Source organism: Bombus vancouverensis, unplaced genomic scaffold, assembly GCF_051014615.1.
Source record: "Bombus vancouverensis nearcticus unplaced genomic scaffold, iyBomVanc1_principal scaffold0028, whole genome shotgun sequence".
Classification (NCBI taxonomy): Eukaryota; Metazoa; Arthropoda; class Insecta; order Hymenoptera; family Apidae; genus Bombus; species Bombus vancouverensis.
This window is the reverse complement of record NW_027468919.1, coordinates 639640-659193: the sequence shown is the minus strand read 5'-3', so window position 1 is coordinate 659193 and position 19554 is coordinate 639640. Positions and strand designations below refer to the sequence as shown.

General features: G+C 38.2%; 2 protein-coding genes across 8 annotated transcripts in view; both read left to right on the top strand.

Annotated features, from left to right (window-relative positions):
- Nucleotides 1–19554, top strand: part of LOC143304254 (uncharacterized) — a 126964-nt gene that overhangs the window by 89394 nt on the left and 18016 nt on the right. The gene's annotated exons all lie outside the window — the stretch shown is intronic.
- On the top strand, nt 11512–18975 carry LOC117161846 (uncharacterized). The gene is made up of 8 exons (XM_033343584.2): nt 11512–11594; nt 11846–11943; nt 12201–12354; nt 13224–13369; nt 13496–13721; nt 14240–14464; nt 14545–14652; nt 18357–18975. Exons 3-5 carry the CDS (start codon nt 12255–12257, stop codon nt 13553–13555), a joined length of 306 nt encoding a protein of 101 aa, XP_033199475.1. The 5' UTR covers nt 11512–11594; nt 11846–11943; nt 12201–12254; the 3' UTR covers nt 13556–13721; nt 14240–14464; nt 14545–14652; nt 18357–18975.

Here is a 19554-nt window from a genome sequence, read left to right as displayed (position 1 = left end):
TCAATATTTCAATAACGCCTTTCATGATTATAATTAAATATTTTTTCAAAATGTCGCATCAGTGTTACATCTAGCACCCCCTCCCCCACACACAAAAGTTTACCAATTTATAATATATGTACTAGTAGATTGACAAGTTACGATTTACAGGTTATATAGAATTCTATTTTATGATTTTATAATTTTTCGTTAAATAGAATAATCAAATAACTTGCAATTAGTAAAATTTCATTTGTTTTATCGTCAAACTTGTGCAAGGGAACATATTAATGCTGGTAACTTTAGTGACTTGCAAAATTTCAATAGTGCAAGACAGGCCAGATATTCAATTGCAATTGGTTGCTATCCATATTTTCATCGGTCTTACAATAACCTTATGTTATCAATTATGAATTAAAAAGTTAATGAAATCACAACTCACCCAAGGTCAATGGGTATGACTTCTTTTCGAAGATCGATTGAAATCTCGAGTTTGTTGTTTGAGATATTCAGTTACCACAAGACAAAAACACCACTCCATTACAGCCGACGTAAACAAAACATGACAGATTCTTCCAATTCTCGGACAACAAACATAGGCTTACATACTTACTGTTTTAAAGTCACAGTCTGTCGTTGAACTTTCGCCAAGTAACTTGATACGTACATATACACGTCCCTCGAAATCAGTTTTCGACGAAAATACATACGTGACATGTTATGTTGCAACCGTACGTGAATTTCTCGCGGGAAATAGCCTGATATCGTTTATTTATGCGTCTCTCAAATACGAATTTTACTATACACTTCGTTTAAGGCACGCCATTTTGCAAAACGATTATCGAAAGATTACTGCTTACATCGAGATCAAGAATAGATTCGCAGGAAGCTGGATGCCGCGATTTCTTCCCGCGCTTTACTTCCTTCCGAAGTTGTGTGTTACGCCGGGCGACCCTCTGCCTGGCCCAGGTCACACACCGCGGGCCAGACGGACACCAGATGTCAGCTCTTCCGTAAATCTCAGGAATTTCCTAGTAGAGGTCCTTCAAACCAAACAAACGTCTGTTTCCGAAGAATTTCTAAAGACTCTTGTCTACCACGGCGTGACAAGGGAAAGTTAGTTTTTCTCACGTATGCTGCAACTTTCCTCCCACTAACCACTTTCTCTCGAGGGCGGTTAAGACCCTTCGTTTAACCAATTAACAACGAAGCCAATTCCCTCACTCTCCTAACTAAAATCGTCACCAACAAATCCGATGGTCCCGTGCGCTAGACACACCCATCCTTAGCTTTCCTCTGACACAGCATCGTCACTCAACTTCACTTCTTCTACATCGTTGGAAAAGTCAACTACTAAGTATACGCTAATGCCCAGCGGGGCAGTCTAAGCACAACGCGAGAGTCGGTCTCGGTATTGTCGAGCCTACATTTCCTCTCCTAAATATCTTATAGTGCTACGTCCACTAATACATTGAATCCAATTACAAGAGCCCTGCTCTAACGTACATATCTATCTTATCTTCGTGCGATAAGTGATTATCTCTCTATCTATGCTCATCAGTGTAATCTAAGTGTTGGAAATATATAATTTATAATTCTGTGAATCACAGTGTTATACAAACTCAATCACCCCTATTATCTCACCGGAAATCAGGGGATCGATCAAGTCGTGGTGTCGATTGTTATAATCGTAACGGGAATTTACGACTCCCGTTGACGTCTCTCCTAGCGACTACGTCTCCCCGCGATTGGTCGAATAAACATTGTGATTGGTTGATTTCCTGCTGCCATATTCGGTTTTGCCGAGAATCGTGAACACGTACGCTGGAAGCAATGCGGGGTAATTATTTAATTTATTTCATAATATTATTTGACATATATCGTGAAAAGTTCTGAATATTCGGATTCTTCTGTTATCGTTTCATCGTATGTTAGCATTATCAGCTCTCGATATCGAATTGACAAACAGAATTTTTCTCATACAAAGTAAGTCACATTAAGTATATGTATATGTATAGTCGAAGCAATGAAATTAAAAATTTTTCCATTTTAATTGGAATTATTTATCACAGACATTTTACCTAGCATTCATTTTATAAATCTTATACATATATATGTCGGAGATGAAAGAACACCGGAGTCTGTAATTGAACAATTGTAGTTATTCAATCCGATTGTAATTGTTCGAGAGTTGTGATAATGAGCTTGGGCTCGAGGCGGCAGTCAGTCGCCGAACGTAGCCGCGGTCACGGGATGAACGCTTTGTCTAACAAAGGTATGGAGTAATTCTATAGCTCTCCTTAAAAGAAATATTGGTGGCGACACGCGACAGTAAACATTCCAACGGTTTCTGTCCCGTGGCTCGCCACACGCAGACCCTATTCTTCGAGTAAGATGATTGCCAGATGTCGATGCGTCTCCGCAGTACATGTTCGGCTAGCCCGAGGGCCCGTTATAAATCTTAAGGTTTAGTTAACTAAAGTCCTTCAAACAGACAAACAGTCTTTGTCCCAACTACGGGAAGATAGGGGAGACATATTTTTCAACGAGCGGCGTCTCCCACTAGCAACTTTCCCTCGAGGGCGGCTAGCATCTTTTTCTAACCACCGATATGGAAATTGACCAATTAGCAGCAACGCCAATTTCCCTTACTTTCTGAACGAAGGCTTTTCTCGACGAATCCGATGATCTCGTATCCTTAGACACACCCCATTATAGTTTTCCTCTGTGGCATCATCGGGACAGGAAAGGCATTCTCGCTCGCGATCTCATCGATAAAAGGAGTAACCCTTTACGACCAGTGAATATTACGCGTCCGACTTAGATTTTGTGAGCACGTTCATCTATCATCCCGTCGACCGCGGATTCGTTATTGAACCTAGGATCATTGTCATTAGTTTCTCGAGCACCTAACTACCGCGGTTACTTGTCCGGTTCTATAATAATCGTATTTGCACTAGTCAATGTCTTCTCCATTGCATAACGACAACGTGTAACCCAAACGAAGATTCGTTTCACGCCCCTAACCCTAATTCTAATGTGCGCTCCGACATCAGAAGTGGGACCAGTGCCGGTTATAACAGTGCAAGAGCTTACGACCATCGTGCGCGAGTTAATTCCGTCGCTAGTGCAAGAATCGAGTGTGGAACCTAACAATTTTTCGACTCCGCTGCATGGTGCGCAGCTACCAATCTGATTATGGAGGAAAATCCTTTACAAAGCAGTTTCCTAAATATAATTTCAATACCGAGTGTCGAATCGACTTCCACGTAGTGGAGGCGCCAACTGGTAGATCAAGCCATCCGGGTGAGTCGTTTCCATTTTACCCCGATTTCGGAGCCGAGTGTTCGCTAATTAAAGAATCCGTAGTCTTGAGAATTTCTGGCAAAAGAACGATTGATATAGTAGTAATGCGAGGAATAAGAGATATTGGTACTAAACGTATCGCTCAAATCTTGCCCGTTGCAGGTGTTAGTGGTTAGAGATAAATTTTTCATGTCCTGGCTGATAGTTATTTAAAAATACGATATCGCGATTGCTCGTCAAATTTTAAGCCAAGATCTTGACGTAATATTACACAAACTAGCCTCGCTATGTGTAAAACAAAAATAATTCATGCCCGTAATAAAACCGCTGAAAACGAGATCGATGTCAATGAAGTTGACAATGAGGTACGTGGTAGTGATAAAAGTCGATTAATCTTTCTTTTCGAAAATTCAGAGATTCATCCGTTACGGGTTCCCTACGTACTCGTACAAAAAATACAGGACAGTTAGAAGTACAATTAATTGATCCTAACATCGTCGTACAAGGAGTCCTAATAGACTTCGCGAGCGCAGAATAGTACGTGATAGAACAAGCGACTTAATTACAGCCAAAAATCATAAAGCCTAGTAATTCACCGTTCGCGAGCCCTATGTTACTCGTGAAGACGAACGATGGTTCAGATAGATGATTGGTAGATTTTCGAGGACTAAATAAAAATACGGTCGCGGATCGGTATCCTTTATCCCCTATTGCGGATCGAGTCGCGAGATTGCAAAAGCGAGACATATTATTATTCTGGACATGGCCGGTGGATTTCTCCAAATCCATATTCATCCTAATTCTAGGAAGTATACAGCATTGATTACCCTCGATGAACAATTTGGATAATAAGTTGTTGTTTTCTTCGAATTCTTTTGTGCCTTTGTTCGATCCATTCGATGTCCTTTATTTGCATAACATAAGTGCGTGCGCGTTTAATGTTTCTTCCGGAAGTCATTTTCGGGACGGCGATATTATGCTGACTCCGTCGAAAATGGGGATTCTTATATTTTCGGACAACCCTAATAATTGTGCAGCTCATACTTGTCTAAACATTCTAATATTTATGTTCTTCCTTGCTACAATTTTGTAAACCATCAAAACGTTTACTACGGAAATCCTCAGGTGTAGTCGCGTGCCAAGTCTTCTGTAGCATTTGACCCTTTTTAATTGTGGTGACATAAGAAATCATTTGGTCAGAGTGATCTGTACTACACTTTCCTTCATTGTATTCAGCAGCGGCTGCTGATTTCGATGTTGCGAACAAACGAAACGAGAGATCATTCTTGAGATTCCTTTGAAAACACGTGTAACAGTCAACGTGCCATTCGTACGTTGTCGTCTATTTGGATGATGTCCTAATTATTGCCGACTCGATAGATCAAGCTCTAAAAGTATTGCACACCGTACTAGATACCGTTGTAAAAGCCGGATTCTCCTTTAACTTTTCAAAATGTTCTTTTCTAAAGGCATCGGTACTCTATTTGGAATATGTAATTTACGACGGAGAAGTTCGTCCCAATCCGGGTAAAATGCACGCCTTGAGTTCTTTACCTGCGTCAACGACCGTCACACAGCTCAGGCAGTTCATAGGTTTAGCCCTTTATTTCCGAAAATTCGTCCCTAAATTTTCACGGGTAATGAAACCCTTGTATGCGCTTAATTCCGAAAATAAAAACATGACTTGGACAGATAGGCATGGAAAAATAAGGCAAAAGGTAATTTACGCCCTGACCGACGCGCCGGTGTTAATGGTATTTGACCCGAACTACCCGATAGAACTTCGTATCGACGCTAGTTCGGATGGATATGAGGTTATTTTAATGCACAAGATTGAAGGTAAAAATAGAGTAATAGAATATTACAGTATAAGAAGTAGCCCTGCGGAATCTAGGTATCATTCTTACGAACTAGAAACGTTAGCAGTTGCGAACGCCGTCAAGCATTTCCGTCATTATCTCCACGGACGAGAATTTCTTGTCGTCTACGATTGTAATCCTTTGAAGGCATCCAGTAGTAAGGTAAATTTAAATGACAGGGTTTACAGGTGGTGGGCTTACTTACATACTTTTACTTTTGACATTCTGTACCGGGAAGGTAAACGAATGGCCAAGTAAATTTTGTCTCGCGAAATCCCGTAGACTTAGATCACCTTACGATCAACGAAGTCATAGAGAAGGAAATCAATCTGACCGAAATCTCCGAAGACTAGCTATTAATGGAATAACGTCGCGACTCCCAAATTTCTGGGATCGTCAATAAATTACAGAACGAAGAGCTCGCGGAAGACGTCGCGAATACGTATGAGTTACGGTCCGGTACCCTTCATCGTAAAATACAGAGAGAAGGTAAAACTCTCTGCTTGCCCATCGCTCCAAGAGGGCTTAAGTGGTCCGTTATTAACCATGTGCAACAGTCAATTATGCACTTAGGTTGGGATAAAACGTTTGAGAAACTGTGCGAGTGTCACTGGTTCGAAGAAATGGCGGAGTATGTTCGCGAATTCGTAGAGAACTGTCACGCTTGTCGAGTTTCAAAGGCGAGTTCGGGTAGAGTACAAGCCGAATTACGCCCCATACCTAAGACCAGTATACCTTGGCATACGGTTCATATGGACATAACGGGCAAACTAAGCGGTAAAAACGATTCGATTAAGGTTTAGTTAACTAAAGTCCTTCAAACAGACAAACAGTCTTTGTCCCAACTACGGGAAGATAGGGGAGACATATTTTTCAACGAGCGGCGTCTCCCACTAGCAACTTTCCCTCGAGGGCGGCTAGCATCTTTTTCTAACCACCGATATGGAAATTGACCAATTAGCAGCAACGCCAATTTCCCTTACTTTCTGAACGAAGGCTTTTCTCGACGAATCCGATGATCTCGTATCCTTAGACACACCCCATTATAGTTTTCCTCTGTGGCATCATCGGGACGGGAAAGGCATTCTCGCTCGCGATCTCATTGATGAAAGGAGTAACTCTTTACAACCAGTGAATATTACGCGTCCGACTTGGATTTTGTGAGTACGTTCATCTATCATCCCGTCGACCGCGGATTCGTTATTGAACCTAGGATCATTGTCATTAGTTTCTCGAGTACCTAACTACCACGGTTACTTGTCCGGTTCTATAATAATCGTATTTGCACTAGTCAATGTCTTCTCTATTGCATAACGACAACGTGTAACCCAAACGCAGATTCGTTTGACGCCCCTAACCCTAATTCTAATGTAAACCCTACATATATGATATGTAATTTATAAACAGAATTCATTGTAATGATATAGATAGATTTCTTAGATAGTTAAAGAAGGTAGTTGTTCGCAATCATGCACTTGACAACATATTCAAAAGTCATTGAAATCGGAAAAGACGTTACGGTTCTATAGTTTCACCCAATCAATATTTATTAATCATAAACGAAGTAGCTATAAATCTTGACAATTCCCAGTTAAACTTAAAATAATTATTGCATTTTTAAAAATAATGAAAATTTATTATTTGGATAAGCGATCTAATGATCATTCTTGCGTTCTTCATTGTAAATTGAAATAAATAAATTATACACTTTACTTTGTACCGCTTAGGACTGAATTATAACTTTATCGAAACAGTGCAAAGCATTCTTTAAAATTCTCTAAAATTCATTTGCATTCATTTCATTTATATACATATATTTATACATATGTTGAGTTGATAGTAAAAAGTACTTCAATGGAAATTATTTAATAATAATAATTATCTACTGTGCCCTGTTCTTTAAGGATTAAGTATGTAGTAGTTCCTGTGCTCACAGTTAGAAAATAAACTATCTATCTTGTCTTGTGCGTTCGGTTCCTCATTGTGTCTTTTGATGCCGTTGATGACACATATCACTTCATAGTGAAAAAAGCAACATTCAATCACGGACCAGCAACATACTCGAAATCTTATAAGGAAATTCAAGAAATTCAAAATAAAATAGAGTCGAACTCAATCCTAAAATCAAATGGAGTTATTATTACTCGACTGAACTATTTTCAATCAACTCTCATTGAGAATTATAGGTAAATTCTTTTGGCGTGGTACTGTAACAAGCAAAATTTAACATAATTTTGAGACGAAACGCGAAAGTAAATCGATAAAAAGGAGGGAGGGTTATATTTCCCCTTTCCTTCTTGAAAATAGGCCGAAATCACATTGAAGCGGATCAAATAGTACATATATACAATTACATAGTCAAATAAATACTAACAAAAGGGAAGCCAGCACCAATACCTTGGGCCTTGATATATGTTGACAAGGACACACTTCTGATTAACTTCCAGAAGATTTTAGCCATCACTCGTTAGTCCTTAAAAATTTATTAACAGAAGCATATTGCTACTACTATGTACAGCGTGTTAAAAAATTTATTTGTCAAAAAAGTGGAACGCTAAATTTCCTGAATGTTGAAATGGTTACCACTTCTAAGAAAATTCTACATCTGGTCTTTTTAGTTTTCTCAAGCACTGAAGTCATTGACAGCGCGTAGACAAAAGACTGCGACGAAGTCAGGCCATAAACAGTAGACAGGCGACGTTGGCTTCGGGGTTTTCAGTTATTGGGTAACACAGCTAGCGTGCGGATCTGGACCAGCTCAAATTGTATTCTTACTTATAATTACACTTCTATTTAAATATATTTTCTGTCTCACAATTTATCCACGTGTTTTCTCTGTTTACACATCGAATAACCTCAACACTGAACATGATTAACAAGGCCAAATTTTTTGCTGTTGCAAAAATCTGTTCTCTTAGGAACAGGTATTTAAAGTGTCCTGAATTTTTAAACTGATTTTGTTCATATTTTAAAGTCAGATATGTAGTATCGTGGACAGGTTGCCTAAGAAATATCGGTTTTTTTTTTATTTACCGTACCGTATAATCTACCGTACAAAGTTCTTGCATTATATGAACCATATAAAAACATAGACCTTCTTTACGTATTATTCTTCTTACTGCTTCTTGTGAAATTCCTACTCGATAAGCTATTGTTTGCAAATACATCAATAGATTTATACGTACACTGCACAAACGACACTTGCTCTTTCTTACGTCAATGTACACAATGAGCGTCGAGTGGAAATCAACCTAACCCCAATCAACGATCTGAAACTTCTACTTCACGCTGTGATCTTCCATCAGGTCTTGAACAAAGAACAATTCCCAGCACGCTTTCTAAACTTTATTACTTATTATTATGTTCATAATATTATTAATTTTGTATTAATACAATAATAATATCGTATTATTATTATATTATTTCTTTATTTTTCTGCTTGTATTGTCTTTTATTCGTAATATATTATCGCAATATAATAACAAAATTAGTTTAAGGGATAATGGAACCTTAAAGATTTTTTTCAAATGAACGGGTCATTTGCAAACCATGATTCTTTTTAGACATTTGTTCTTCGTGATAAGTACTATATGACGCGGTAAAAAAATTTGATTTTGAATATCATGTTCAAAATCAGTTTTGCAAATCATTTTTTCAACAGATCTCCGCAGATTTAAAGATGTAGCATCACCCCCCCCCAAAGCAATTACAAATAATTTCCTAGTTTTTATTTGAAAGGAACATCACATATGTTGGTGGTTCCACTCGGTCCGCGAACTCTGCGAGTTCATAAAAATCTATTCCAACCCAATGTTCCATATGCGAGCGAAGCGGCTTCTCTAACTTTCGGCCAAAGAAACATTTCTAAAAATTTCTTGTTCGCTCGCATATGAAACTGGTATTAGGTTGGACTACCCTTTTTACGAGCGAGTAGAGCGAGCAACGAGAACAGTGTTTCTCTACTATATGTAAATGAATACTATACATTGTTTTTTATAAATATTTTTTATTGATAATTTCTTAGGGAATAACAGGCGATCGCTAAAATCTTCTAGAAATTGCTCAGGAAAATGTCCTTGACAACATATATCGAAGCGAACATCATTAGCAAAAACTCTGACGGATCATATATTTTTTAACAAGAACTTTAAGATAAAATATGCAAGAGAGCATTATTTAAAGAATTGAAAGAAGGATAAGTATGAGAGAGAAAGCAGGTTGTGACTTTTATAGATATAACTGTTTTACTATACTAGCAATAAGAGGGAAATTGAACAAAACAAAAGCTAATTAATTACATATATATGTCGGGTTCACATTATGATTAGGGTTAAGGGCGTGAAACAAATCTTTATTTGGATTGGACATTATTGTTATGCAATAGAGGAGATATGTACTAGTGTAAATATGATTATTACAGAATATGGCAAGTAACTGTGGTAATCAGATACTCGAGAAACTAATGACAATGATCCTAGGTTCAATAACGAATCCGCGATTAACGGGATAACAGAATGCGCCTTCTTCCAAGGTCCACGTTGTACCCAACTTCCTTGTTTACGGTTCAAGTATTACTGAACTAACTCTTTGTTAAAACATAGAATATCCACCGAGCGTAAGGACGCTATGTAACTAGCTAATGTGACCTCACGAGGGAATAAGTCTCCGTCGCGTTGGGGTGTGTCTAAGGACACGAGATCATCGGATTCGTGGAGAGATGCCTTCGTTCGGAAAGTGAGGGAAACTGACGTTGCTGTTAATTGGTCAATTTCCATGTTGGTGGTTAGAGGAGGATGCTAGCCGCCCTTGAGGGAAAATTGCTAGCGGGAAGCGTCGTTCGTGAGAAAAATAGATTTCCCCTATCTTCTTGTAGTTGGTACAATGACTGTTTGTCGGTTTGAAGGACTTTAGTTAATTAAATCTTAAGATTTATAACGGGTCCTCAGGCTAGCTGAACATGTACTGTGGAGATGCGTCGACGTCTGTTAATCATCTTACCCGAAGAATAGGACTTGTGTGTGGCGAGCCACGGCACAGAAATCGTTGGAATGTTTACTGTCGCGTGCTGCTACAACTATTTCTTTTAAGGAGAGCTATAGAATCACTCCATACCTCTGTTAGGTAAAAACGTTCATCCCTTGACCGCGGCTACGTTCGGCGACTGGTTGTCGCCTCGAGCCCAAGCTCACTATCATAAATCTGGAACAAATACAATCGGATTGAATGGCGGCAATCGCTTAATTACGGCTATGGTAGAATCTAGATTAAAGTGTTAAGGGACTTTCCCAAAATTCCAAAGGAGAGGCTCCGGTGTCCTTTCATCTCTGATATATATATATATATATGCTCAGATTTCAGAGCTTAGTTTTAGGAGTAATGTAATATCGTAAGGTAGTTCGAATTAGAAATCAGTTGAAAATAGATAAAACCGAGTACGTCGTCTTTCTGTGGTTCGTTTACATTTAAGAGTGCCTGCGTGACTAAAGGCACGTAGTTGGTAGTTCTTACATAGGTATGAGGGAAACAATAGACAACGTTAGAAGAAGGACGGTTTCGCTATCCAAGGCGGGACGACCGAAAGATCAGAGTGTGCGAGTCGAAAAGTGTGCGTGTTGCGAGAATCAGAGCTAATTGAGTCGTCGAAGAGTAGAGTCGTGAGAATTGATAGAGTTGTTAGAGAGAGAGAGAGAGTGTGTGTGTTAGATTCGTTGTGACGAGGGTGGTCAAATAACTGTAAAGTTATTTGATATAGATACGAGTATTGCATTTAGATTCCGTTAAATAAACATCGTTTTCTGTCCAATTTATATTTGTATATTCAATTTAATATTAATAAATTGTAAGTAATCGGAAAAAAAATGCTATCCTTATTTCCACGATATTACAGTAATATATTGTATTTCCCAGATTACTTTCATTAATATTCGTCTTAAGACATTAATAACACTCAATTTTAATTTTATCAAAGCAAAATAAATATTTTTGTTTAATTAAAACTCTACTCCTAAAAAAATAAAACTTTTCTATTTATGCAAAATTGCATGCAATAAAAGTTTCAATGAATACACTTCGTTTTGTAACTGTTTTCTTCAATCAGAAAAGATAACGGCCAAAAAATTATTGTTATTCCACAACTAATTGGAAATTTTGACAGTTTAATTCGATCATTGGATCGATTACACGTACGGTGATTTTTCAAATTCGGAATCAGTTACAGACCTGACGGAATCAGTTACTATCCCTGACAGGAACAGTGTGGCAAATCTATTCGTTCAACGCTGATTGGTTCCGCCATTTATAAAAGCGCTTCCTGCAGCAGTTATGTATAGATTGGTATAAATATAAATGTATAAAGTATACGTTTACAAAGTTGTCTGTAAACAAAGTGTAATAATATTTACCGTGTATTGGAGTATATATAACGACGGAAATAAAGAATAATAAGAAAAAGTAAGATATTATTAAAAGTCGCTCTTATTAATAGATATAAATAATAGTTAAATAACCTTTTCATAAGATTGCTAAAGATAACCTCAAAAGAAAATACAACTTTTTTGCAAAGTTTAACAATAAATTATATTACAATTTTAAATTAACATCAAATTTTGAGCTACACACATCTTAGTAATTAAATCTGTATGGTGTTATCCGTTTTTACTTTAAGGTGATTTATACTTCGTGTTTATTACAAATTTTTGCAGTCATCATAGAGAACATACAGAATTAACATTTAAGTTTGGAACGTTAGTTCAAATGCCTGATTACTCAGCCAAGGGATGCAGAAACAAGTCAAAGAGTGGTAAGAAAATGTATTATCTTCCAAACGATCCCAAACGAAGAGAGTAATTGCGAATTAATTGCGTAACTCTTGGTGGAAAATAGAATGTAATTGAATATAAATCCAATTTTTAATATATTATGTTTAACAAAGTATTTGCATTACATTATTCCAGTCATACAGTATTTAAAAAAAATATATAATAAGCATAAAAAATGTATTTAAGTTTTCATTAATAAAATTAGACACTAATGACTTTACGCTGTTAATTTCCCTAGGCCATAGTTGTACACACAGGTCTGTTAACTGCTGTAAAGGAGATAAGGTTCTTAATGTCGCAAGATGTACTTTACCAATCGGTCACCATTGAACACTGCGATCGAATAGCTAGGATTTTGTGTTTGGCGCCATTCTTCGGTGAAAGCACTAAAAGTAAAGAATATAAACTAAAGCAGTAAACTTATTCAATAACTAATACTATATTATGTATTTATTATAATTTCTCACCATTTATTTCAAGCAGATACAGATGTACAGATACAGATAAATGGAGTATTGTAGATACAATACTCCATTTATTACAGAAAGCATTGTTTAAATGAATATTAATTATGAACCATTATTAAACATGCATTATTATTACTAACAAACAAGTTTAACAAGACCACAATTTTCAAATTAAATATGTACACATATCTTTAATGCTTTTATATTTGACGCATATATTGGAAAGTAAGTTTGTTTTTAGTTTTTTCTTAATTTATTAAAAAATTGTGTAACTATTAACATTACCTATAACATACGTAAATAGTGTCATACTTAAAATATTACCCATGATTAAAAATTTTCAATGTTATTAAATTCTTTATTGAGGAAGCTAAATTATAATATAATTATAGAGTTTACAAAGGATTTTAATAATGAAAAAATATTTATTTTACATAACATTTATTAGACATTAGTTAGATATAAAATAAGAATAATATAATCATAATAATCATATATCTAAGATAAAAGTTGATCTCTATGATCATTAACATGGTGTTGCTTTTTCCTCACACCCTCCTGCTACACGCTTCGAAGCAGAACATACAGCGAGTAGATATTACGGAATCAGATCCAACAGCAAACAATACAATATGTATAGAACTCTAATCATGGCAACACCAACACCTTTGGTAGCCGAAGTTATGCACAAGTAACTAACCAATCGCCACCCTTAACACCAACATAGCCAAATCCATCAGTAATACGCTCAAGCAACCACCGTTACAATACTAACTAACGGCAATTACTTCCAGATGTAGCAGTATATGCACCACTGCGAACAGGCAGTACATTGACAGAGATTATAGAAGTAGCATTGGCAACTACTACTTATGAACCAAATAACAGGCAAACAAAAATAATTCCGCAAGACTTTCTTGACAAAATCAGAGGGAAAAAGGTAAGCGAAAGCAAAATGACAAAAACATAGAGCACGTGAAAGCAAAAAAACATCTAAACAAACTTGCAAAGGAAATAGAAAGTAAAATAAAAGATCATAATAATAACGAATTCTCAAAATTCATAGATTCACTTTCTGCGTACGAGAATTCCAACTATTTCCTATGGAAAGCCACGAACAAAATAAAGGAGCCAATTAAACTAATCCCAGCAATCAGATTAACGGACAACACATGAGCCAGAAGCAACGAAGAGCAAGCTGAAGAATTTTCCAACCACCTTTGTTGAAGTTATCTCTTCGAGGAACGCGTGATGAATGTGTATCAGAAATATATTTAAGTATAAGTGTAACTGTAAGTATAAGTATGTAGTATCGTGGACGAAAGGCCTGGGAAATATCGGACGAACTATGAACAGTGTCGCGAGAGCCGGGGCGCCGTCGGGCCCATTAATGTGTCATCGGTCTTTTCAAGTGCATAGTTTCGTGGAAAAGACCTACGTGACCCTGGCCACGAGCGTCTGCGGAACACGTGTGCGGTGGTCCTAGGAAAAGGACAACAGAATGCGACAACGGCCAGAGAGGGGAGTCGGGAAACAGAGCGCGAGTCGAGAAACAGAGTGCGAGTCGAGAAGCCGAGTGCGAGTCGAGCGGAGACGCAGGTTGCGAGTGGCGTTGCCGAGAGAGTGTGGATTGCGCTGTGTTCTGTACGTTTGGTATGAATAGTTCAAGTTAAGCCACAATCGTCTTTTCTGTCTGATTAACATCTCTATTGTCCACTTTTGTAAACATATTACATCACGATATTACAAGTATAAATATAAGCATAAGTATAAGTACAGTGTATACTAATCCAGAACCACACTGTGGCAGCGTTACATTACAACAGAGCTTCGAAGCCATGAGTCTATGGGTATTTATATAATTACGAAAGCTGGCCCGTCTATATATACCCTGCTGCACCATCTGTGCATGGCATATTCCTAAAAAAGGCTATGAGACTGAGAGGCCCTTCAAATTGATTTAGAGCTAAACAATACTCAATAGCATCAGGGACTAAGAGAACTAAATGCTAGAGAAGATGTAGTTTTCCTAGAAGTGAGTATTACTTCAACACCCTCCCTAACACTCGAAATCTTTACAAACGATTACTTTTTAACATCATTGTTATTTTTCAGACCTAATTTTTGTCGTAAATATTGAAATCTTGGTTTCGGTAACGCCTTCGTAAATATATCTACTTGTTACATCCGGCGACTCTCTACACAAAGCAGACTCCACGCCACGTGAGTTCTATTAGAAACAGTGACAATGACTGTTTTGTATCGTATCTGGTTATATTATTTATTGTTCTTACTTGGTGTCCGATTTTTGTTAGTTCCTTGCATATATTTTTGGTGTTTGTTCTTGGGTATAGGTCTCTAATTACTACTTTGTGGTTCTTTTCTGTTTTGAGCTGGTATGTATGATGTATAGTATGTTTAATACTTGCGCCACTTTTCGAAAGATTTTTGGAGTATTTGTTTGCACTTTGACTTGTTCCAGTTTTAATTCCTTTATACTGTAGTTTTCTCTTCCGACAGTGTTGTTTAATAGTTCAATAAGGGTATCTGTTATTTGAGCATGAATGTAGATCGGTGGTGGTTTAACGATATGTGTTGTCATTTCTTCCTCTGAACTCGTATCTCTGTCTTTTATCAGTGAGCTGAAAGAATTTCGGAGTGGGATGTCCTGTAGCCACTGGTACATTTCTGTATCGGGAACTTTTATAGCGCTTGTATTTAGGATTATTTTACGCCTTTTGTGAGCTGTTGCTACCTTCCAGTTTTCATCTTGATAGGATAGTTCGTTATTGTAGCTGTTTTCTTCCTGCTTTTGCAACGTTTCCATTTCTTTTATAGGCTTTCCTGTTCTTTGTTAATTGGTTGTTTTCTGCTTAACGTATTTGTAGCTTCATTTATGAAACATGTCACCCTTTTTTGTTTGGCGGCGGTATTGGTTGTTGCATTTTGAAACTTTTACCATGTGACAGTGTTCGTTAACGTTTTAACCTCCTAAATTCACTATTTATCGCACTAACACTGGAGCACATTTACTCGCACCTGTTTACCTCGACTGCTCGGGCAGAATTGTCATTACAATGCAATTATCTATATTGTTACATCGAGGCCTTTCTTCTATTTTGTCCGGCAATTTTCATTTTTAACGTGATGAACATTTTCTTCTACATCATATTTTAAAATTTGTTAACAATCACTGTTTACAAATTGACGGCAAGTACCTGATTTGGGGTTATACGTTCTATATACATCGAACGTAACAATAAGGAACACAGAAAGCAACTGAGATATAACACGATATTGAAATTAGAAATTAATTACACCCTCGTAGCGGTGCCTGCATCAACTTGGACTAATTCGCAAACGATGGAAGTTGTATATGTTAGAGCGAAAAGAAGCCTCGCGTATTCAATCTCAGAATGTCATGTCCGAAGGAAGTCCATCTCCAACGTAGCTAATCGAACTATGCGTCTAATCGAACTTTTCGGGGTTACTTTCCTGTTCGGTATCATTTTGATCAAAAGAACCTCAACAATTCAATTAAAACAACGTTTTGTCGATGAAATAAAAGATGTAGAAGCTTCATTTTTTCTATCGAAGAGATCTTAACAAAAGAACGATAACAGGTTGTACCTTAATGCCTCGATGAAAGAAATTTTATATTTTAACGTTTCAACATTTTAATGATACAATAGTATAATATTTTAATAAGAAGGGAGAAATGTACGATTTTATACTTTTAATCGGCAAAAATGATGTTGGAAGGGTAGAAAAGCTATTGAAAAACATTTGGATAATTTCTCATCGAAGCATCTGCAAATAGATTTTAATTCGATCTGAGGCGTCTATGTTGTCTGTAATAATTGTAGCTGCTGGCTGTAGATGTCGCTGCTGGGGTACTGCTATATTTTTCTAATTTAGATGCGTGGAAGAAAAATCGGACTACGGGCGCCGGGATTCGAATCCGAGTCCCGAACGTTCGTAACCTAAGGCGCTAACCACTGCGCTACCGTTGTCCGGTATTAGTTAGTTGCGGTATTTGTTGTCGAGTGCCGCGACAGATCTATCGGACGATGGCCCGCGGCCGGTTCGATCGTAACGTCGATTAACATGTATCAACGGCTGGACCCGCTAGTAACATCAAAATACAATTTCTTTTGTCAAGGGGAAACATTGAATTATAGGCTCGCCCTATCAACTCAAAATCAACTTCAAATGACGACTAATTAGACACTTTGGAAAGTTTCACATACATCACGATCACGATAGACATTACGCAGGACGATTAATTCGTTTCTAAGTTTCTCTTTGTACAGAACCATACCGTCGACCGATGGGTCCGCGGTAGAAAACGGTAACAAGGAAGGATGGCCGCAGGAAATCCCTGACTCCTAAAGCCGCGAGCAAGGAGGTTGGAGCGGTGGAAGCGGCGATTGAAGCCATGAACTTAGGTGATTAAGATTAAGGGTGCGCACCCTCCAGAACAATCTGGGACAGTCAAGACCTGCTTTTCCAAACCATTCTGGAGAGCACGGTTGCCCTAGCGGTGGTGGCCGAGCCATACAGAGTCCTGGACGCTCCGGACTGCGCCGGAGATACAGACGGCTGTCACCTGGACATCAGCGCCGGCATCGTCCGCCCACAGGGATCCGCTGGAGCGCGGCAACGGATACGCAGCGGTCGAATGGTCAGAAATGGCGGTAGTGGCCGTATATGTGTCGCCCAACAGCGAATGGACAGCGTTCGAGGAGTTCTTGGACGGGGTAGGCGACTGCCATTACGATTACGAGATATAGTATTACGTTATAATACATTACATTATAACGTATTCCGTTAAATTGAATTACGTTATATCATATTACGTTTTGCCGTTCCTTCACATACTGAGCAGAAGGCGAACGTTACCATTATCGCGGACGGATATTAAGACAGGTAGAGTGGGGATATGGTAAGAATAGAAAGGGAAGCAAGTGGGTCAACACAGCAGTTGCCCGTAACCAGTCGTCAGTAGGAATCGCAACCAGAGAGTTCTGAAGAAGTCGCTGGTCAAGAAAGTAAACGAACTGCGGAACGAAGCGCCGCGTATTAAGTTGGCAGCCTTCACGTAATAGAGTACATTCAGTAATATAGTATTACGTTATATAGTATAACGCTATAACGCATTACGTTATATAGTATAAGTAAAATCCAATGCAACCACAGCTATCAATATTGAAGATTAAATATGTAATTGAACGAATCTCCGCTTCTATTGAGGATATGTAGACAATTCGATGCGCGTTATACTCCACGTTTGATGCCAAATACAACGCACATCATCTGGTTTGCGCTATGTTCACTCTTTTCCTGTCAAATCCGATGCAATTATAATTTTTAATGCTCAAGGCTAAATATTCAATTCTACGAATCTCCGCTGCTATTGGACAAATTTCGACAATTCGATACGCGTTGTACTCCACATTTGCTGCTTTACACAGCGCACATCAGTCGGTTTGCACTATGTCATCTCTTTTGCCTGTCAAATCCGATGCAGTTAGAATTTTTAATGCTCAAGGCTAAATATTGAATTCTACGAATCTCCGCTGCTACTCAGGATACATAGGCAGCTCGATGCGCGTTGTACTCCACATTGGCTGCTTTATACAGCGCACTTCAGTCGGTTTGCACTATGTCATCTCTTTTCCCTGTCTAATCCAATGCAATTAGAATTTGTAATGCTCCAGGCTAAATATTCAATTCAACGAATCTCCGCTGCTATTCGGGATACAGAGGCAGTTCGATGCGCATTGTACTCCATATTGGCTGCTTTATACAGCGCACATCAGCTGATTTGCATTGTGTTAATCCTGGACCCTGTCAAATCCAATGGAGTTAGAACTTTTAATGCTCGAGGTTAAATATTGAATTCCACGAATCTCCGCTGTTATTAGGGATACCTAGGCATGTTGGGTCCCAAAGGTGCTAGTGGTATCATTGCACTGTTCACGCCCAGTAGTGCCAAGTGCCAACTCCTCCTCCAAGTCGGTGGGGCTGGTGAATTCTGACTTGTCAGTGGCTGCGTAGATGGCGACGTGGCTTAAGAACTCATCCTGCCCGAGGAAGAGAACATGCATCATGGCGTAAACAATCACACGTCGCAGACCCGATCGGGTGTCGTGGCGGGTTAAGCCTTTCGTTACTGGCGGCTTCTCCTGCGTGACAAGCGCTCTGCGTCAAAAAGAAAAAACTTTCCTCGAAACAGAGTATTTATAACTTCTTAACACACTCACTTTTAATTGAAATTTGGGTAGGCCTACTTTGGGGGGGGGGAGGACAATCGTCTCCCCTAACGCCACATTTAGTTAGTTAGTTCATAGGATAGGCCTAACGAGAAGACGCGGGGAGTGTACCGGCAGTAATTTCCAAGAGGTCTCGGGCACTGCTGCCAAACGTGTAGGTTGGCCACCGTGGAGTTTTTGTCAGTAGGAGTCTGGAACTACTCCACTAATTCTCCAGAATGCAGCGGAGTGTCCATGAGGATTTCTCCACGTAGAAGAAAAAAAGAAAGAAGGTGTTGAAGCATATAAATAGGTGATATATCGTATTTCAATTCTTTGAATTTTGTTTGAATTATTGTTAATTACAGTCACAATTTCTGATAATATCATGCACACGATTAAGTGTAACCACGCTCTTAATCGTCATCGTTGTCAATTACAATTATAATTCCAAGTTTACTTACATTCATTTTAACGAAACCAATGTTTACTGCTAGAACACGCACATATTCGTACAACGATGTTAAAAATCTGAGCATAATGGAAATGTACGTACAGCAGATACTCACAGGTAAAACCAACGAGACTAATAATAAAATCAATGAATTAGAAAAAAGGAGCTATAGACAAATATCTTATAATATACCGTGGCATAATCTGCAATTTATTATAAAATAATTGATCCGAGCAGTATCAATTATAAAAGAAGATGGCTGAATATGATAGACACTGTCGAATACTAATCAAATATAATGATTTAGTTAATCTTTAAGATTTAAGTTAAGATACATCTTTGAGGAATCAATAAGTCTTTCGCTAATAGCCTAATAGATCTCTTGATAGATCAAACGAAGAAATACCTAACCGCGAT